This window comes from Pezoporus flaviventris, unplaced genomic scaffold (assembly GCF_033815535.1).
Source record: "Pezoporus flaviventris isolate CSIRO_AGI_PZ_B2104156 unplaced genomic scaffold, CSIRO_AGI_Pfla_v1 ptg000013l, whole genome shotgun sequence".
Taxonomy (NCBI): domain Eukaryota; kingdom Metazoa; phylum Chordata; class Aves; order Psittaciformes; family Psittacidae; genus Pezoporus; species Pezoporus flaviventris.
In genome coordinates, this window is record NW_026892561.1 from 21,122,458 (window position 1) to 21,143,020 (window position 20,563).

Sequence of the window (20,563 nt, forward strand, 5' to 3'; positions counted from 1 at the left end):
GTAAGATTCTTCATGCTCTAAATCAATCCCTTGTCACCTTAATTTCTGGTGTATATAACTGCGAGGAACAGTTTTCAGCCTCTTGCAAAGTTGTTCTTCGAGGGGAATACTCTTCAACTTCACTTTACGGATTGCTTCCCAATGGAAATCTTGCAGATATGTCCCTTCCTTTGCTTTCTGTTTGTGTTATCCATACAGAGTTTTATTGTGTGGGTAACACTCCTGCTGAAGGAGCAATATAATATCCTGTTTTAAATGAAACTTCATGCAGTAATATAGATACAGGTGTTTTGGCTTTGTTTATGAATGTGATGTTCATTTTCTTATCCTGGCTGACCTTTCAGAGTACCACAGAGGCTGAAGGAACCAGAAAACCCTGATGTTTAGAGCAGTGTAGTAGACGCATTTTTCTAATGATCACAATACTGATTTTCTGTAGGGAACACTTTGAACTTTAGCAATCTATCTGCAGGAAAGAACAATGAGATAGAAGTATACTTTTCTTCTTTTTTTTCTGGACCTTCGTGTGTCAATGTGTATAAAAAGGAGAGGATTCAAATATGTGGGGTGATAAAACTGCAGAGCTGTGGAATTGACTAGGGTGGCAAGATACATGTAAGAGTATCCCTGGTCATACTTATGTATCATTTATGCTCCTCATTTGTAATTTCATTTGTTCACCTGCCTTAATTTCCTGTCTTCGTGCCAGCTGCTTCAGTTCATCTACAGGGTTCCTGGTACTTGGTTACTTGACGGAATTAATTGGAATTACCATAATCAATTAATCCAGGCTTTCTAATATTTCCAGTGCTGTCTGGGAGGGAGAAGGAGTTGAAAAGCTGATGTGGACATTTATAAAGTTGTAGTTATTAGATTTAGTAAGTATTAATGTCTTTTTGAAAAGCCTTTAGTGCTAGGTATTGCCCTTCATTTTTTTTTTCTCTGCTCTTTAATGGTGTTCTCTGTCAAAGCTCAAAGACCAGTAGGTTTGGCTAAGGGTGAACTATATTTAGATACTGCAGGAGATGTCCTGCAGCAGCTCTCTCCAGAGGCAGCCTTCTTTTCGTCCCCTTCCCCTTTTTTTTTCCTCCCCTTCTCTTTTTTTTCAATTTCACACTTCTGGTTGGATTTTTCAGTTCTTTTGGCATCCAGCAGCTTGAGTTGAGTGTAGTGGTCATGCTAGAAGTTCTTCTAATAGTTTCCCTCCTTCCCCCTCAGTTTTTAACATCTCAAAGGCATTTTTAAAAAGCAGCTACACATTAGTTACTGCACCAGTTTCAGCCAAATATACAAACAGCTGATCCAAGAAAATAAAATAAGCAGGCCTGGTGACAACCTGAACAGAAAGCAAGTAACTTGAGACCAGATGTCCTTGAGGAGGGAGCTCACTATGAGAGAGACAGCATGGCAAGAACTGAAATGAGACCAGAACTGCAGACAGAGCAAATTCATTGCCCTGCCTCTAGCCGGTGCTGCATTCCGCAAGGAGATTGGTTGCTTCCTCCCTTCAAGGGGTAAATTAGGCACCATTTGAACTGCTCTCAGACTTTGTAGCATGTTCTTGACTGGCACCCATTTTCTTGGTTTCCACATTCACCCAGTTTCCTTGTACTCCGTGCTCTTCTGTGGCATTATTTTGTTCTCACTCACAGTGGCCCTGAATTTCTGTGTTGACTTCTTTTTATCCAAGTCTGGTGAAGGATCTCCATGTAGGTTGTACTTATTTTGTACAGGCACAACAAGCATTTCTCTTTTGTGTTTTGAAGGCCGGGCTGAAAGCCACCTTGCCCTCAGTTGAAAGACTGTTGCTGATTCTAAGCTAGGTCTTGCTGAGCAAGATGCTTAGGTTTGTGCATACATGTATGTATGACTGGTAAATAAACACTAAAAGCAGCATTATCTAATTTCTCAGGTTGCAGCATATGGATGCTTTTTTGGTGGGCTCTAAAAGGCTCCTCAGGATTTGTACCTTCCTTTTTTTTTTCCTTTTTTTTTTTTTTAAGCTGGTTTTATCCCATTTTGATTAATTTGGGGTGGGTTTTTTTGTGCTTTCCAAATCAATATTGGATTTCAGGAGCTAGAGTTGCTACAGCAAAATTTCCCACTAATAGCTGGGAAGGAGGAGCTCATTTCAGGGTAAGGCCTGCCTTTGGGACAAATTGGAGAAAACCATCAACCTCTAGTGAAAGCAGAGGGGTTTTCTCTATCAAACCTGGGTTATACATCCAGCGTCAGTGGAGGCTCACTACATGATGTTGGCTGGGTCTGCAGAACCTGATCTTTTCCCAAAATAAAGGCATCTGCCTTCCCTTTGCATGCCTCAGTAGCCATGCATACTGAACTTTTGAAGTCTTCAGGCTTCAGTTTCTCCCACTGTTATCTGGGAATAAAGCTCAACAAACCTACTTTCCTCTCACCCCTATTGTCCAGTTTATTAAGAAAGATACTTTATAACAGAATCACAGGATGGTTGAGGTTGGAAAGGACTTTTAGAGGTCATCTGGTCCAACCTCCCTGCTCAAGCAGGGCCACACAGAGATGGCTGCCCAGGACGAAGTCCAGACAGCTTTTAGACATCTACAAGGATGGAGGTATCTATAGGGGTGAGGCATGATGGGCAAATCCTTCATGCTTAGTTGCGGAAATTTTGGCCTGATACAGCAATAATATTTATTAAAATATTCCGCTTAAGACTAAGGTGTTATTATGAAACACGGCTTCAAGCTTCATTCAGATCCACAAATAACAGCTGTGTTATCAACTCATCATTGTGAAGGCCAGGGTGCTTCAGGCAGCAGGATGGCAGCACTTGCTCAAATAGACAGACTGAACACTGTTACCTCAGTTGCCTCATAAGGTACTCCTTAAAACTGAGTTCCTGTGGTGAATTGCAAATGTTTTATAAGAGCCGGAGGGCAAGACAGGCATCAATAGTGGAGTGATGCGGCACTTGGTGACTTGTGTCACAGTTGTGTGTTCAGGAGTCTGTGTGACTGCATCCACAGTTGCAGCCAACTAGAAGGTGTATTGGAGAGATCAGGGGTTTTTGTTTCCAGTATTGGCTCTTCTCATCAGCATTGCTGGTAGAAGGTTGCTTTTAAGAAAGACTTATTTTGGAAAGATAGAAGGTCCTTCTGATGGCTGTGATGATAACATCTTTCATAGGTGTCTTCTCACTATGAGCTGTTTATTCCAGCTATTTCTCTGTGTATATGCTGTGAAGATTAAATTCATAGACCCTAGCTTCAGGATCCAGTGTATATTTTGGAGCCAGTGTGCATCTGGAGCATGTGGAGTATGTGCAAACTGAGGCCCTCTCCATCCTGGTTCCCAAAGCTCAGCCCATGCAGGCACCTGCCTCCATTGTGAGATAACTTCATGATTTTCATCATCTCATCCCATACACAGGATCATGAGATGTTGTGGTTTAAACCCAGTCAGGCAGCTCATTCACTCACTCCCCCCTTCCTTCCCTCCCCCTACACCCGGAGGGACAGAGGGGAGAATCAAAAAGAATGCAATTCCCACGGGTTGTGATAAGAACAGTTTAGTAACTAAGGTATAACACAAATCACTACTGCTACCACCAGTAATAACAATGATAAAGGAAATAACAAGGCAAGAGAATACAACACCTCACCAACCGCTGACCAATAACTCGCCCCCCCCAACCCAGCTAAGCACCGACTGATACCTCCTCCAGCCCTGCAGTCTCCCAGCCCTTCCGGGTAACTCCCTGTTACATCCTGGGCATGACGTGCTGTGCTATGGAATATCTCTTTGCTTAGCTTGGGTCAAGTGTCCTGTCTCTGCTTCCTCCCAGCTTCCCCTCCCTGGCAGAGCATGAGGGTCACAAAGTCCTTGGCCAGACCAAAACATCCTTGTTATCAGCTCTGTTCTCAGGCCGTCAGTCAAAACACAGCATTGCACCAGCTACCAAGAAGGAGAAAAATGACTGCTACTGCTAAACCCAGGACATGAGAGGAGAAGGGGAATGGGCTCTCTGCCAGCCAATATACATGATCCATACCATTCCCTGCCTCGTCACCAAGCATGCCCTAGACTCCCTTCTGGACAGCACAGCGCCGATGTAGACACATATACACGTTATGGCAGGGATAATGTGATTCCTCTGAAATTGCATCTAAGAATAATCTTCTTTGACTAGTATCTGAGATTTTTCAGTGCTTGATTTCACCCTTCATTATAAAGTTATCCCAAATAACATTTTTGAGTGGTTTTGCTTCCAGGAAGCTAGAGAAAGCAGAAAGGCTCTCTTCCTGACAAATTATAATACAAAAAATAAAAGCCCATGTATGTAAAGCAAGGGAACTTGAGTAAAATCTCATAGGTCAGTACTTCTCCCTCTTTCACCCTGGTACACCAAGACAGTCCATGTAAAATGCTATTATCTGAGGCTGGTCCTCATAGCTGAAGAACATAAAAAGTGCTTGGCTGGCATATTGAAATTTTACATAGAATCATAGAATAATTAGGGTTGGAAAGGACCTTAAGATCATCTGGTTCCAACCCCCCTGCCATGGGCAGGGGCACCTTATGCTAAATCATATCACCCAAGGCCTCGTCCAACCTGGTCTTGAACACTGCCAGGGATGGAGCATTCACAACCTCCCTGGGCAACCTATTCCAGTGCCTCACCACCCTAACAGGAAAGAATTTCCTTCTTATATCCAATCTAAACTTCCCCTATTTAAGTTTTAACCCGTCATCTTTCATACCATTTCTAACTGATGCATTTGTTTTTTTTCTTTTCAAATAACATTATTTTAATAATGAATTACATAGCTCCAGAAAGCAGTTTGAAGAGCACTGAGGGCTCCTTTGAAGAAAAGTGTCATCTTGGTATAAATCAATAATATTATTTTATAAATATTTGAATAGCTGTAAACCTATATTGAGTAAAACATGATAACTGTCTAGAGAGACCTTGGTGACTCTATCAACCTCAATATATTTTAGTAGTAAATCTACAGAGACAAATTAATCGTAAAAATTATACCGATCTGGGGGAACATGCCACCTTCAAACGTTGGTGGTTCCAAGATAGAAGTTGGATACTTCAGCCTTTTCCAAACTAAACAAAAAATAGCCTTGAAACTAAGACCCTCATTTTACTTACACTGCATTTTACTGGTTTATGTGGGTTTGGTTGGTTGGGTTTTTTTTTGCCATTTGAATCTGTATTTGTTTAGTCATACTTACTTCAGAGGAAAAAAAAAGACCAAATTGTGAAAGTTAGTGAAAATTGGCCATTAGATTAGGTAGTAGAATTGCTGCTGTCATCTTTAGTCAATTTTTCCTGGCCAATTCAATCAATTAAAAATGCATAAAATAATGTATAGGCTCTTCATAAAATGTGTTAGCACTTCTTTGTCTCTGTCTACTCTGCTGCAGGCAGTCCTGAAGAGCCCTGTACCCCTGAGACCTTAGATGAAGTCAGGTCGACGGAGCGGTTTGCCTTAGTCGATGAGGAATGGGTTGGAGATCAGTTGAGCAATCTGGACATCCATAAATCCATGGGTACAGATGGGATGCACCCGTGGGTGCTGAGGGAACTGGCGGAGGTCATTGCTAGACCACTCTCCATCATCTTTACCAAGTCTTGGGAAACGGGAGAGGTGCCTGAGGACTGGAGGAAAGCAAATGTCACTCCAGCCTTCAGAAAGGGCAAGAAGGAGGACCGGGTAACTATAGACCAGTCAGCCTCACCTCCATCCCTGGGAAAGTGATGGAACACCTTATCCTTGGTGCCATCTTAAGGCATATCAAGGATAAGAGAGTTATGAGGGGCAGTCAACATGGCTTCACCAAGGGGAAATCATGCTTGACCAATCTCTTAGCCTTTTATGAGGAAATAACACGGTGGATGGATGATGGCAGAGCGGTGGATGTGGTCTACCTTGACTTCAGCAAAGCATTTGACACAGTCTCCCACAGCATCCTCACAGCTAAATTGAGGAAGTGCGGACTGGATGATCAGGTAGTGAGGTGGGCTGCGAACTGGCTGAAGGAGAGAAGCCAGAGAGTTGTAGTCTATGGGGCTGAGTCTAGTTGGAGGCCTGTAACTAGTGGAGTGCCTCAAGGGTCAGTGCTGGGACCGGTATTATTTAATATATTCATCAACGATTTAGATGAGGGAATTGAGTGTACTATCAGCAAGTTTGCTGATGACACTAAGCTGGGAGGAGTGGCTGACATGCCAGAAGGCTGTGCTGCCATCCAGCGAGACCTGGACAGGCTGGAGAGTTGGGCAGGGAATAACTTGATGAAATACAACAAGGGAAAGTGTAGAGTCCTGCATCTGGGCAGGAAAAACCCCAGGTTCCAGTATAGGTTGGGAAACGACCTGTTAGAGACCATTGTAGGGGAGAGGGACCTGGGGGTCCTAGTGGACGACAGGATGACCATGAGCCAGCACTGTGCCCATGTGGCTAAGAAGGCCAATGGCATCCTGGGGTGTATTAGAAGGGGGGTGGTTAGTAGGTCGAGAGAGGTCCTCCTTCCCCTCTACTCTGCCCTGGTGAGACCCCATCTGGAATATTGTGTCCAGTTCTGAGCCCCTCAGTTCAAGAAGGACAGGGAGCTGCTGGAGAGAGTCCAGCGCAGGGCAACTAAGATGATTAAGGGAGTGGAGCATCTCCCTTATGAGGAAAGACTGAGGGAGCTGGGTCTCTATAGTTTGGAGGAGACTGAGGGGTGACCTTATAAGTGTCTATAAATATATAAAGGGGGAGTGTCACGAGGATGGAGCCAGGCTCTACTCAGTGGCAGACAATGATAGGACAAGGAGTAATGGGTACAAACTGGAACACAAGAGGTTCCACTTAAACTTGAGAAGAAACTTCTTCTCAGTGAGGGTGACGGAACACTGGAACAGGCTGCCCAGGGAGGTTGTGGAGTCTCCTTCCCTGGAGACATTCAAAACCCGCCTGGACACATTCCTGTGTAACATTATCTAGGTGTTCCTGCTCTGGCAGGGGGATTGGACTAGGTGATCTTTCGAGGTCCCTTCCAGTCTCTAGCATACTGTGATACTGTGATCTCTTAAAAATCAGTCCTCTACTAAGCCATGAGTGTTGAGTTGAGAAGAAGGACCATTAGCAGCTTACCTGAGTCCATCTGTGGCAGTCTTATGAAAAAAAAGTGGAATACTTCAAATGAAGTTCACATTTCTGTAGAAATGAGTTTGTAAGAGGGGGAGCATCAAGGGAAATGTTGACAGATATTTAATTATAATGGCAGTAGTGGCTGTTGCAGTGTTAATAGCATCTGGCAGCAGTCACTGCCATCTGTTAATGCCCTGAAATTCTGAATACAGTGCATCCTTTATGGAGGAATTAACAATAATTAGTGAATCTGTCAAATGAAATCACCTTGATTTGATCCCAGCCTTATCTTGATAATGATTAATTGCAAAATAATGGGAAGTAAAATGTCCACTATTTGCCTTTTTACTATAGACAAGCTAATGCTGCTATCCAAGTACAGCGTCCTGGAGGGTTTACTTTCTAAGCGTCTGTTGTGTTGTATCATTTGCTGCATTTACTTTAAATAATCCTTATAAGCAGGACTAGATTAAAAACAAACTTTTGCATATTAATTTCTATTTGCAGTAGATTAGGTCTCTTAAACCAATTACAGTTCTGTTGATGCATGGTAACTTATTTAATGTTAAACAAGGGAGAAAATGAGTTTAGACTGAAAGAAGTGACCTTTCAATCAAAGTCAAGTCAGTCTGGAAGAGCAGTCTGACTGCATTAAAGAATTTATTTTTGGTTTTGGTTTTGGGTTGGTGTGGGGTTTTTTTATAAGCTCAATAGTAGAATCCAGACCGTTAATTTCTGATGAGTCAGTTTGTTTTCAAAGTGATGTGGAAAAAATATTCTTTTTGTTTGTATTTGGAAGAATTATTTTTTAATATCTATTTTTATTGAAGCCAATATTTCAGTCAGTGCAGTGAAATTTCACTGCTGTAAATAACAGCTATAAACAAAGCAACAAGCCAGTTCCAGACCTGGTTAGGTTTTATTTTTCTCTTAACTCCTCTTTTTCTGTTTGTTCCTGCTGGGCAACAGATGGAGAAGGTAACATACTTCCTGCTCAAGTAGAAGAATTGTACATAATAGGTAATTGAGATATGTTAATTATCAGAAGCAACAGGAGGAAAAGAGCAAACTTTGGGATCTTGAAGTCAAGTAAACTGAAATTTTATTTCCCTCTTCCTCATGACTCAAGTAATATTCTGAATATTGCCGTGGGACCCACAGAGAAGAGGCCTCGTATATCTTTCTTGTGTGTTTCTATTTGTTCCTAAGTGACAAAAGTTTATTTAGGCTGGGATTTGTGCTGATTCCAGCTACTGATAGAGCCGCACTGACACCAAGCCTCAAGCTGAGGTGTGGAAAGCCACCTGTGCACTGTCCTGATTTATCACAGCTCTCACTACAGGAGCTGTAAATCAGAACTTCTACTCCCCTTTTAATAATGCAGTGGATTCACATCAGTTTATGGCTGACGAGAGGTCCATGCCTCCAGGGTGACAGTGTGCAAATACAGAAGGTGGCCCAAACTTGTGTTGTGGTAGGTGGGCAGGAAGTGCTACAGCTGCAGAACATGCCTACGGCTGGACCATCCAGATGTACCATTCCACATATGTAATGCAGACCATTCCCACTTTCTGCCCCTGACCTGTGGCAAACTGGTGGAGCAGATTTGAGGGTAAAGTCTCATCTGGTGCATGAGGTTGGCATTTAGCTTATTTCTGGTTGTGGTGTCTTCTCCATGAGGCATATCCCCCTCTCTTTAGTTTGCTTGACAATTGTACAAGTTGCTTGGCAGTTGTATGAGTGCATAGTCATCATACGACTAAGTACATGCATGTTTACCACACGCATAGCATGCAGGTACATAGTAATCTCCACTTAACACTGTTAAAATTAGAAGATTCTTTGAAAGCAAGGGATTTTGTCTTCTGTTCTGCTTTGACTCGACATCATGGGATCATGGGCAGGCAGTGGCTGATAGGATGTAACAAACATACAGATACTTAGAGGTATTTGTTAAGGCTTAGAAGAAAGGCTTGTTTCTCTTTCGCTATTACTTTCATGCAAGACACTGTTTTCTGTTTAGGAGGATTAGAAGATATGTATTAAACAGTGTTAAATACGCTAAGGCAGTTGATGTTTACAGCCCTTGTAGAATTATTCATTAAAAAAATAACTGCTAGACAGCCTCTTTTTTTTTTTTTGTTCAGTGGTTTAGTAGCCCTCTTAAAATTGTGTTGTGTGATTCAGACATTCAAAGACTAAGACAAAACAAAACCACCAAAATTACCTACAAAAGCACTAATTCTTGGGTTTGCATCTCTTTAAGTTGTCATGGGTATGGTGTGGCTAAGAAATTCAGGTGGATTTGTGGAGTGGGTGAGCTGTAACACACTGCTGGGAAGTTCCAGAAGGGGCTGTATCATTCTCCAGGTTTTGCAGACAATAGATATATGTGTGCACTGAGCTTTGGGTTTCACATTTTTGATGTGAGGACAATATGTTGCCTTGAAGTGTCGGCTCTCAAACTCTTCCCTCCCCATGACTTTTTTAGATGTTCTAAATGGTTCTGGTCTTCTGTGGAGGACGTGTTTGTGTCCCTGCTTATACTCCAGTTTGTTTTCTTGGCCCCCTTGTGTCCAGTTTTCTGGCTGGGCAGGTCTGCCATTGCTCCTCTTCTTCGTGGCATATTCAATGTATGCTTTCTCCCACATACGGTATTCCACATGATGCTGAGGTTTCTCACCTCTCTTCTGAGCAAACCTGCAGGTCTGGGGTGATCTGGGATTCTGTCTTTTCAGTGCTTTGCCTTGCTCTGTTAAGGGTGCCAGTTGGTGTTATTATTGATATGACTCTCTGAGGAGCCAAGCTGCAGCTGCATACCTCATTTTCCATGGACCACTGGAGAGTTACTAGATAGCGCAGTGTTTGATGGCTATATGTCCCAGATGGATTTTGCCTGGTAACCCAGAGGCAATCCCCCAGGCCATCGAGCCAGTGACATTTAAAAATTGCCTGCCTAGGGTCATTGCATTGTGTTGTCTTTAATTTTGTTTTCAATGATCTTTTCTTACTTGGTTGTACAGGTAGAAGAGCTTGAATCCAGCAGACTGTGACACCATGATGACAAATGCCTGTTGCAGTTTATGTGGTTAATAAATACTGATGGTATCTTTGTTGTGTGTGTTTTGTGTGTTTCAGGAAAAAAGTGCCAGTTCAAATGCAAGACTTAAATCTAATAAAGAGATCCCAGGATTAGTACATCAGCCCAGAGCAAAGTAAGTTCATTGTTTTTTTTGTTTTTTTTTAATTGTAATACAAATAAACACAGAATTAAGGAGTATCTGTAAGATTCCCGATTACTGCCTAGTGAAAACCAACTGGCAGTTCCAGCAGCCCTAAAACCATGCTCAGTTTACATAAAATAGGTATGGTCACTTATGTTCTGAGACCACCAACACAACTGGACAGCACTTGTGCCAACATCCCTGCATCATCCTCTCGTTTGCCCAGCTAAGAAGCAGGATTTAAAATTGCATGAGATGCATCTTGCCATGCCTTTTAGGAGTGCTATACTATGTTACTTCTCAGCTTTCTATGCAACTTACTCATAACCAAAAATTCTGTATGCGCTAGTGTTCCTAAATGCTATCAGTAAAGTTCTCAGGAAAGTTTTTGCTAGCTCTTAGCTTAGGTTAGGAGCTATACTGTCTAGGATTAGGAATGGTAAACTTCTTCCATTGAAAATTGTCAATTTGTTTCTTAAAATGAGGATTGTTCTGTAGCTGATACTTTTTCCATCCTTTGCTTGCTGTTCTGTGCCTGTACTCTGCCTGATATCAGTCCACATTACATATGCCGTGAAATACTCAACTCTTGTGACAGAGCTGGTCATTGATATTAGTAACTCATTTCTTTACCTAAATCACTATTACATTTTAATCACTAATTGGATTGAAAATAACAGATTACATGGAGACGTGTATCAGATTCATAACAAAGAAGTGATACAGCTTTGCTGCTGGAATTTAAACAATAGCAGAAATGCTGTTCTTTATGCCGTGCCTTTGGGGCACTTACTAACTTAAACTTGCTGCATACCAAGTGCATTGTGCACGGTTTCAAGTCTGTAAACTTTACTAATTTTCTAATCAACTGACAGTATAATTCAGCTTCCTTTCAAAAGGAAAAATGGAGTGCGTCAGATGTAATTGCAAAGAAGTTCGCAGTAAGGAGGTGGAGATAAAATCACCCTTCAGCAAAGCTGTGCTTCATAACTGTGGCTTGGTCCTTCCCAGGAGGGTTAGAAATGTATTGAAGATGCTCTAATGGGAGGCTAATGAACCTGGGCTTAAAAAAGGTCTGTTTCTTTTGATGGGTCATCTCTTCTAGTGCATCCAAGGCAGAGAAACTGCATGGGGTCAAGGGGTCCATTTTTTCATCAAAATCTGATATTTTTGAAAGTCTCCACAGAAATCAGAACTGACCTTCTTTCACCAAAAAACCTAAAGACATTGCATCGGCAGAGGTTTCTATTGCAGTCCTTGCAAAAATAAGGAAACTTCTCAGTTACAGAATGTAACATTAGGTTGTTGAGTAAAACCACTGTTTGCCTAAGCCTCTGCTGTTTACCCAACCTACCATTGCGTTTCTGTTTATAAAGTGGCTATATGTGTTTGAGTTGCTAAGCACCAAGCCAGCAAATCTCTGTTATAATGTGCAATTTTTTTTAAAGGTTTATCCTCTAAAAACCCTGGTAATTCTGACTGCAAGGAGGAGTGGCAATGGGTGGCAGCTAAAAGAGCAGAAATTAAATAGATAATTCATTAGATGCATCTTGTAAGACTGTTCTTGTAGAACAGGTGGTACTTCAAAACAAAACATGGACTATGTACCACATGATAAGTTAATTTACAATGGAGGTAGTTTTGATATGTTGGCTGTAAAAGTAAGATTGTGAGGGCTCTTCCTTTTTGTAGAAGGATTCAGATTTTTACTTCTAGAACCCTGGACCCTCAATGCACTGTATGTAGGGAGCCAGCTTTAGATGTGTCTTTGAAGGAGGCCAAGAAATTGGTCCTTCACCCTTATACTGCATCCTGATACCTGCCATGCCTTCGTGGGGCTTCATTCCTGCACCCTGCCCCAACCTCTTAGACACTTAATGTGTTTGATCATCCTCAAAACTGCTATGTGGTAAGGCATGCCACATCAAGTACACGGAGACATGTTCATAACTCATGGAGTAACAGCAGCCTGAAGCATAAAATGAAAATAGTATTTGATACCATTTTTACTCTCCTAAATCACAAAGTCACAGAATGGTTTGGGTAATCATAGAATCATAGGCTAGTTAGTTAGGGTTGGAAAGAACCTTAAGATCATCTGGTTCCAAACCCCATGCCATGGGCAGGGACTTGTCACACTAGACCATGTCGCCCAAGGCTCTGTCCAGCCTGGCCTTCAACACTGCCAGAGATGGAGCATTGACCACTTCTTTGGGCAACCTGTTCCAGTGTCTCACCACGCTTGTCATAAAAAACTTCTTCCTTGTGTACAGTCTAAATCTGCCCTCTTTCAGTCTAAAATGGTTGCCCTGTGTCCTGTCACTACAGGTCCTAGTAAAAAGTCTCTATCCATGTTTCTTGTAAGGCCCTTCAGGATATTGAAAGGCCACAATAAGGTCTTCCTGGAGCCTCCTCCACATTGAACAACCCCAACACTTCTCTGAAGATCATGGCCTACAAGGGCTTGAAGACCTCCTGTGGGGCTTTTCATGTGTATGACAACACAATATTCCATTTTTCCCCCCCTTCATTTAGTTTCCTTATAAATTGTGATTGGGGTGTATTATCTCATTTTATTAGAAACTGAATCTATGATGTTGCAAAGGCAAGAATATCTTAGCTACCCAGAAAGGGCTGTACTGTCCTAAGGTCCTTCTCCAAGACACCTGAATATACAGGCAAGGGGGTCTGCTACCCGAAACACATCTTTTTCCCGTTTCAGGTGTAGGTGGAAACCTGAGGGACAGGCAGTCAGCTGGGGGCACAAAATCCCACAGCTACTGAAAGCTGAATTGTTCCCTTTCCTGAATTGCCAGCTTTAGGTTTTAATGCCACTTTTGAGACCTTCTCTTCTGAAACTGGGCCTTCATTTATGTCCAGCATAAGCAAATCATTGTATATGTTCATCCTGATAGCAAGTGAAGTATGAATGCTGAGCTTTGTAGGGAAGTGCATCATGTTGGGCACTTAGAAAAGTATTAGCTCATTACAGCTGAAAGGATCATGCTGAGGAAGAGAGGACTGGGGCAGGAATTCAGCAATCCAAATCAGCTTTCAGTGTCAGAGAAAATCTCCAAGATTGTGTCCTTCTGACCATTTGACATCACTGCTGCTGCTGGCACCAGCCTCCATTCTTAAGTTTTGCAAAATCATATAAATAACCCTGAGCCTCTTGGTGCCACAGAATTAATTGAAGTGAATCATCTGCTGGGTCTGCTTAGGGAGCAGTAAGGACTACCTCTCTGGGAGGGAAGGACCAGCCTGGGCTTGTAGACATTTCTAGGTGTTGAGTGCAGAGCCAGCTGTAGCAGGGCACACAGATCTTCCAGTGCAAGGCTTTAATCTCATATCTCATTTCAGGCATCTCATTTTGTGGTGGTGAGTTTGACAGTCTTGGAAAACCTTCTCTCTTGATACAGAAAGGGCTCTCATTACCCCAAGAAATGGTAGTGGGCTGTCTGCAGTCTGGGAAAGGGAATAGTCTCCTCTGGATGCGTGTGAGTCCTAGTTACCATCCCAAGCCTAGTATGTATACACCGAACTAAATGTAATATTCTTTCTATGGGCGAACAAAAAAGGGGGGGGGGGGGGGGAATTTAAAAAATTGTAATTGTATCTGAAAGTGAAAAGTGATTTATTTTGCACAGTGATAAAAGCTTACAGCTGGCCCCTCGACAACCCTGGACTGCAGCATCAGTATTTTAAAATTGAGTAAGTCCTGTTGGTACTCATAATGTTCCTTTGACTTTCAGCATGCACATCTCTGAAAGCCAACAAGAATTCTTCAGAATGCTTGATGAAAAGATTGAAAAGGTAAGACACAATAAAGTGTGTTACATTTTCACTCAGGTGGCGGGCACACAGGTTTTCTGGCTCTGTGGGGAGGACAATCCGACATTGCCTGTTGCAGCACTCCATGTTCTTCACTACTTGGAGGGGCTCTGATCTGAGATCCCCCTTGGTTAGATAAAGCTTGTTGGTTAAGTAGTTCAAGTGCAAAAAGAAAAAAAAAAGAAAAGGTAAAAGAGGTTGCAGGAGGTACTGAAGAAAATCAAAAATGAACAGTCTAGGATGAAGGGCAAATTAACCTACTGGATAAAGGAGAACAAAATGGGAGTTTATGCCCTTAGTGATTTGCTCTTTCATTTAACCTCTGTGGGAAACAACTGGAATTTTAATGCCGGTAGTATCTGGGATACCCTTCTAATTTCTTGCAAAATCTTTTCAAAATAGCTCCTGGCTCCAAGGAGTAGTGTATCTGTGTATGCAGATAATCCTGCCTCAGGACATACACTGAGCAAAATAATGATGCTGGCGACGTTTTGAAGAAGAGGTTGAATAGTTCTTTGCCTATCTCGTTGTCTGGTAGCAGCTTTCATGTTTTTCACAAATCTTTAAAATGAGAATCTCAGCTTTTTCGTGAGACAGTAGTAAATAATTGCACCACAACATAGATGGAAAACTGAGACTTAAGTAATTAAATGGGCTACTTGGATTGAGTCTGGAGCTCAGCTTTTGCTTATTCCTTGAGTTGATGTTCACTCACCAATATACTCTTTACACTTAAAATTTTGGAATGGTGTGTCTTATTTAATACTTCATACTAACACTTGCTTCCCCAATTACAATGAAGTAATTTGTACTCCCAAGTTTAGACTGGACATTAGGAAGCATTTCTTTACTGAGAGGGTGATCAAATACTGGAACAGGCTTCCTAAAGAGGTGGTCAATGCCTGAATGGAAGTGAGGAGGTATCTAGTATTTCACAGGGGTAGGATCTTACTTGACCTATATGCATTTAAAAGTAGAATTTCTACATATCCATAGTATAGCTACATCTCTTTTGAATAAATGAATTTGGTCTGTATTTTGCTGGGTCAATGTATTTTGCTGGGTGAATGCATTTTGCTTCTGCTTTTCCTGGGCATCACCACTTTCTATAATGTCAAACACAAAATATCCAATGAAATGGATTTTCCAAAGACCTGTCTTATCTACAGAGCAGACCATCTGATGTCTGTACCTAATTATGAATTGAGGTCAGGTTTTGTTTTCGAGATTTGTTTCAGGACAGTAATAGTATTCACTCACCAGCTGCCACATTGAGATGCAGTTGACTGTGTCTTCTCGCTGTTTGGATCATACTCTCAGATGCTTACAGGTGTTCTACAGGGCTCTTATACTAGTTTATCTTCTAGATTAGGAGATTGCCTATTTAGAGCAAATACATGGGTTTATCTATCAAAGACAGGGAAATGGCTCCCATGCATTTCAAGCTGCTGACAGTTGATGAGATTGGCATGAGTTAATGAACAACTGAACATGGGATTTGCTTTCTCTGGGGACCTTCTGTGCCTAAGGAAATAGTGTTCCTAAGAGAATTTTGGCATTTTTTAATTAATATTTGCCCACAATATGTTGTTTTTCTAGGTATCTGCCACAAGTGCCAAAAAGATTGGAAAATATGATGGGCTTTATTTGATTCCTAAGTACTATTTTGAATCCCTTCTTCAGGGAAATAGAGGACAGCAGTCAAAGAGCTAAAAGAACTATATCACTGAACAGCTTGCCAGTTACGCCTGAAATAGTCTGCAGGGATGGGGGTCATTGCCTGTGGTTGATGAGGTCCCAAAACATGTTGTAATGTTCACATGTTAACTAGCCATGAGTAGTGTTGGATATGTAATGGAGACATGTTGTCCATCGCTGCCCTCATGGGCTGTGTCTACAGAAACTGTGGAACAGAGAGATTTCAACTTGTGCTGAAATTCCAAGGGATGTTAGGTCATGTAGTACAAATAAGTGACAACAACTCTAACAACTAGAGAGGAAAATTAAATGGGCGTTTCAGACTCATCAGAACAAATAAACAGAAAAGTCAGCTGAAATAGAATTTCTGCAATCAAAGTGTGAAATGGAAAGAACACAGGGTGATGTTTTAGCAACTGAAAATAGGAAGTATTTATTATTATGAAGTATTATTATTATCATCATCCTGGAGATCCAAAAAAAAAATACAATGAAATGGTCTGCAGAATTTCTCTGAAAGTCTAATGCCTGTTGGTACCCAGCACATGCCTGTGTTCCTGGCTGCATGTACAAAGCTGAACTGCCTTCTGCAAGTACCACACAAAGGTAAAAGCCAGAATGCCAACCCCAGTGCATGGAGCTTCTGTCTACCAAAATTTGGTGTCAGAACACCAAGAGATATTCAGAGTGAGACATTTGTTCCTCTCTCTGTGTGAGTGTGTGTTCCTGCTCGGAGAGCTAGAGCTGAACTTGCATGTATGGAACTGTATATGATTATAGTACTTCAATTCATGGGGCTTGTTGGAAGGGAAAAATGCTGGAACAAAGTCTCAAAACTGAATGCTGAGGTAGGACTGACTGAGAATGTAAAAGTCAGACTCACAATAGGGTTAGATGATCCTGCTAGAGTCAACCCCGAGGCAACAAAATTTGAAGAAATCCCATTAATTGAACAGAATGACTCGGAAGAGAGAGTTAATCCTGGACCGTGTTTGCAGGCTCAAGTCCATAGACTTGAGGGAGCCCTGTACAACCAGGGCTCGCATGAAAATAGGAAATAAAAGCAAAATTAAAAGCTATGATGCATGAAGTGCTGAACGCAGAAAATCTACCCCATTCAGCATTTGCTAGTGAAAACATATTGATGATAGCTATCATGGAGAACAATCTGAAAAATGACTGCTTTCTCTGAATCCTGCATACAGAGCAGTGAAACAATCATCAGAAATTATCTGTCTCCTTTAAGTATATATTATTACTGTAAGCCATGGCACAGTGTGTAGGCAGCTGTCTCACTGTAGGAAAAAATACCAAGGCTGAGGTATAATTGAACAGTTGACAAGTGATTTCTAGGATTGTATCTGGGGATTGTACCTCCAGAACAGAATCGTCTCTGGCTTTGTAGTTTAAAAAAAAACAAACCCAAAACTATCCAGGTAAAACTGCACCAGAGGAAATCCTCACTGGTCCCATCATCATAAGCTGTTTCCTACTTAGATACAGTGATTTGCAAGTAATCACAATGCAGACATGCTTGTGAAAGAACAAAGAGATTAAGAAATGTCATAGCATGTGAAGATGTCTTGCTACAAACTCATGTTGGCCGGTGGATATCCTGAGACCCTGGGCATTGTGTTTCCACTGCCACAGGGGATGTCATTGTGGGTGGAGAGATAACTTGGTCTTGATCAGCAGCACTGGTGTTGAAATTGCTTTGCAAGACTTTCTCTGCCAGTCCACACACCTGGCCACTGGGAGCTGGGTTGGAGACTACCAGTTTGTTGTTGGAGGCCATGGGAGGGATGCCTGGTGGCAATTCGCTCCATCTCCTTGTTAGTAAAACTGGGCATGAAATGCAGGAGGAAGACACAATGCAGCTCCTTGTATTGTATTTAAAGAGTGCTGTTAGAAAAAGGGGGGTTGCTAACTGAAACGTATGCAAGGGTGGAATTCTTAGCCTAAAACTCATTAGCAAACTGGATTGCTCTTAATGACTCGATTGATTTTCCTCTAACAAAATCAGAAACGGACAAAAATTAGCACAGTATACAATTATTTAGTGCTGCCTCTCAGCATTTTCTTCCTGTCCTTTCTGTGAGCACTGTAAACAAAACCAGATTGATGAAAAGGGTTCCCACCACAGAGCCAGGCTAACATTTCCCAGCATCGGCCATCTCCTCTGAAAGGGGCCACTGTGTCCCGCAAGCTCTTTCAGCCATTGCAGAAGAAAGGGCTGCTTGGTGCAGCACATTTTCCTTTCCCGGGCCGGCCGGCCTCCTCTTCCTCCTCTCCAAGCCAGGGCCACGGTGTGAGGATTCTGGTGCCAAGCTGCAGAGCTGTGGCGGAAGAAGCATCTCCTTAGCTGCCTTCTCTCCCTGGGCAAGTCTGCCAGCCACACAAAAGGCTTTTGAAGTGGGAAGGCCTCTGCATTCCAGCGGCATGGAGTTTTGTTGATTGGCCTGTCACCCGCAACAATGGGGGAAAGGGCTTTTCCTGTGATTTCTTTTTTCTCTTTTTTTTTTTTTCTCTCTAAAAGGGTATCAGCAGCCATGAAGCATGCCCTGGTAGATGCAGCAAGAGGGGAGAGCAGGGGAATGAGCTTTTCCGGTTGGGAACAAGCAGCAGGAAAGGAGCATAAGGCTTTTTTTAAACTACTTAAAATTCACACACTTGTGTTAAGGTCTTTCTGTGAGCATCTACAAAAGTTGAAAGTTGGATTTTGAAACTGCAGGGGAGGAAGATAGGATTTTGGGGGATTTACCTGGACTTGGATGCATGTGTTCCTGCTCTCATCTTCCTTGGTACAGTTCATTTACCCTCCCAATCATTAAAACTTACTTAAAAGCCTATGCTATTAAGGGCTATTAAAGGATGACCCATGCATTTTTGTTATTTGCTGCATGCTCTGTGCCTGTGGCTCATCCGCATTCAGGAGCCTGCTCCCCTGGGCAGCAGGGCAATCCTGCACCCTCATTTTCCGTCTATGAGTCTGCTCTGTTTGGGGGGTTGTCACTTACGTTCTCTGGTTTCTTCTTTTTCTTCCTGACACACATCTGCTCCCCCAAAAAAACCCACAGGGCACTTTATTCCTTCACTGATCTTTCTGAGGAACACCCCCCTTGTATTACTGATAAAAATTTAATTAGGGAATAAGTTTAGACAAAAGGGGGAATTCTAATTTTTTGGGCTTCCTTGTAGTATAGTTTCTTCCATTCCTGCTCCTTTTAGGAGGATAAATACCCACTGCTATAAATACCCATTGCTGTGTATTTACTCAAGGAGATCTTACTTATCACAAGCCCTTCTTCAAGAAGGTGCTAAAGCATCTGTTAGCTTTCTGCTCATGAGCTGCTCCAGGGCTTAAGTGCTGTTTCCCTTGTCTTTAAAGGCAAGTATGTGCTCAACCCTGCTGAACTGGGCCAAGACACTTTAGGCCTTGTCAGGCTGAGATCCATGTTTGTTGTCTGTGCTGGGATTAAATGCTGGGCACATGTTGGTGTAGGCCTTCGCAGTGTAGCTGGGGCAGTGGTTGTAGGACAGCTGGATGGATGCAGGACTATATGCAAGCTATTTTTTTGCTGTCACAGCTGATCCCCACCCTTGACAAGCTAAACTTGCCAGACCAGGGTGGTCCCACAGGTTGTCTTGCATCCCACTACTGAGAGGATGGTCATGGTTCTTCTTTCTCCAGGTAAAGAAAAGCAACATCCTCTTAACTTGCTGTAAATCCCAAGTGAGAGCAAAACCCCCAATTTTGTATGCAAGCTGCCAGCCTGCTGTGCCTTTGCTGCTGCATGATTCTTGGTGTGTAACAAATGGATCCCTACCCTGCCTCACAGTGTGCTTCTCCACATGGCTCCATGGCAGAGTGGGGAAGGGGATGTGAAGCCTTCAGCCTGCTGCTGAGTGGCTCCAGGAGCTGTTTTCATCCCCTGCTCCCTTGCCACACCTCTCCCTTCCCACCAGCTGTTGCTCTGGCAGGGCCCCCCCTTCTAAAGCAAGAGCTCCCTTGCAGAGCTGCACAGCGGGCTGGGACTGCAGCGGGGCTCCTCACCTTGCCATCAGGTGTCACCACAGCTTGGGCATCAAATGAGCTGGTGGGGTCGGAGTTGTGGATCCGTGCCGGGTGCAGGTGCGAGAGGGTGTGTGTCACACTGCAGGAAGGGGTGGGAGATGTTCTGGTGTCTGTGGCAGCTCTCACACTCCTCCCCATCTCCGCTGTGCCACTGCTGCCCACATGCGCTATCGGGAAGGAGCAGGCTGGCAGGAAGCTTGGTGTGGTGGCAGCTCCCTGCCCACCAGTGACTGAGGTCCATGGCTCCAAGGCCGTCCTTGAGACACCAACACGGCTCCATCCCTGCTGGTGTGAAGATGGAAATAAAGTGTCTGGCAGCAGCAGCCTGGCTCTCAGCAGCCTACAGGCAGTGGGTGAGAGGTGATATTTCCACACGCTGGCAAGGACTTCTTCAGCATGTTGCTTTTTAAGCAGTTTCTTGGCAACCTGTTGAGGAGCAATGCACTTGGTTGCCAGAGAGCAAACCCAGAAGCAGAATGGCAGGAGGAATGGGCAAGGAAAAGTCCAGGACAGCTTTCTTCCATGTTTTGGGTCTGTTTGAGCCTTTAATATCCCTGATAGCCACTGGTGTGGAGCATTGTGGGGTCTCTCTCTTGAGCGGGAGCCTG

The 20,563-nt window shown here is 42.9% G+C and overlaps 2 protein-coding genes across 4 annotated transcripts in view; one reads left to right on the forward strand and one right to left on the reverse strand.

Moving 5' to 3' along the window:
- Nucleotides 1–20,563, reverse strand: part of TRMT1L (tRNA methyltransferase 1 like) — a 340,729-nt gene that overhangs the window by 140,029 nt on the left and 180,137 nt on the right. The gene's annotated exons all lie outside the window — the stretch shown is intronic.
- CUNH1orf21 (chromosome unknown C1orf21 homolog) overlaps nt 1–20,563 on the forward strand; it is a 122,531-nt gene that overhangs the window by 99,355 nt on the left and 2,613 nt on the right. For all 3 annotated transcript variants that reach the window (XM_061452106.1, XM_061452107.1, XM_061452108.1), the window contains 2 exons: nt 10,266–10,342; nt 14,104–14,164. In XM_061452106.1, the coding sequence (XP_061308090.1) occupies nt 10,266–10,342; nt 14,104–14,164 (138 nt within the window). The remainder of the gene's footprint in view (nt 1–10,265; nt 10,343–14,103; nt 14,165–20,563) is intronic.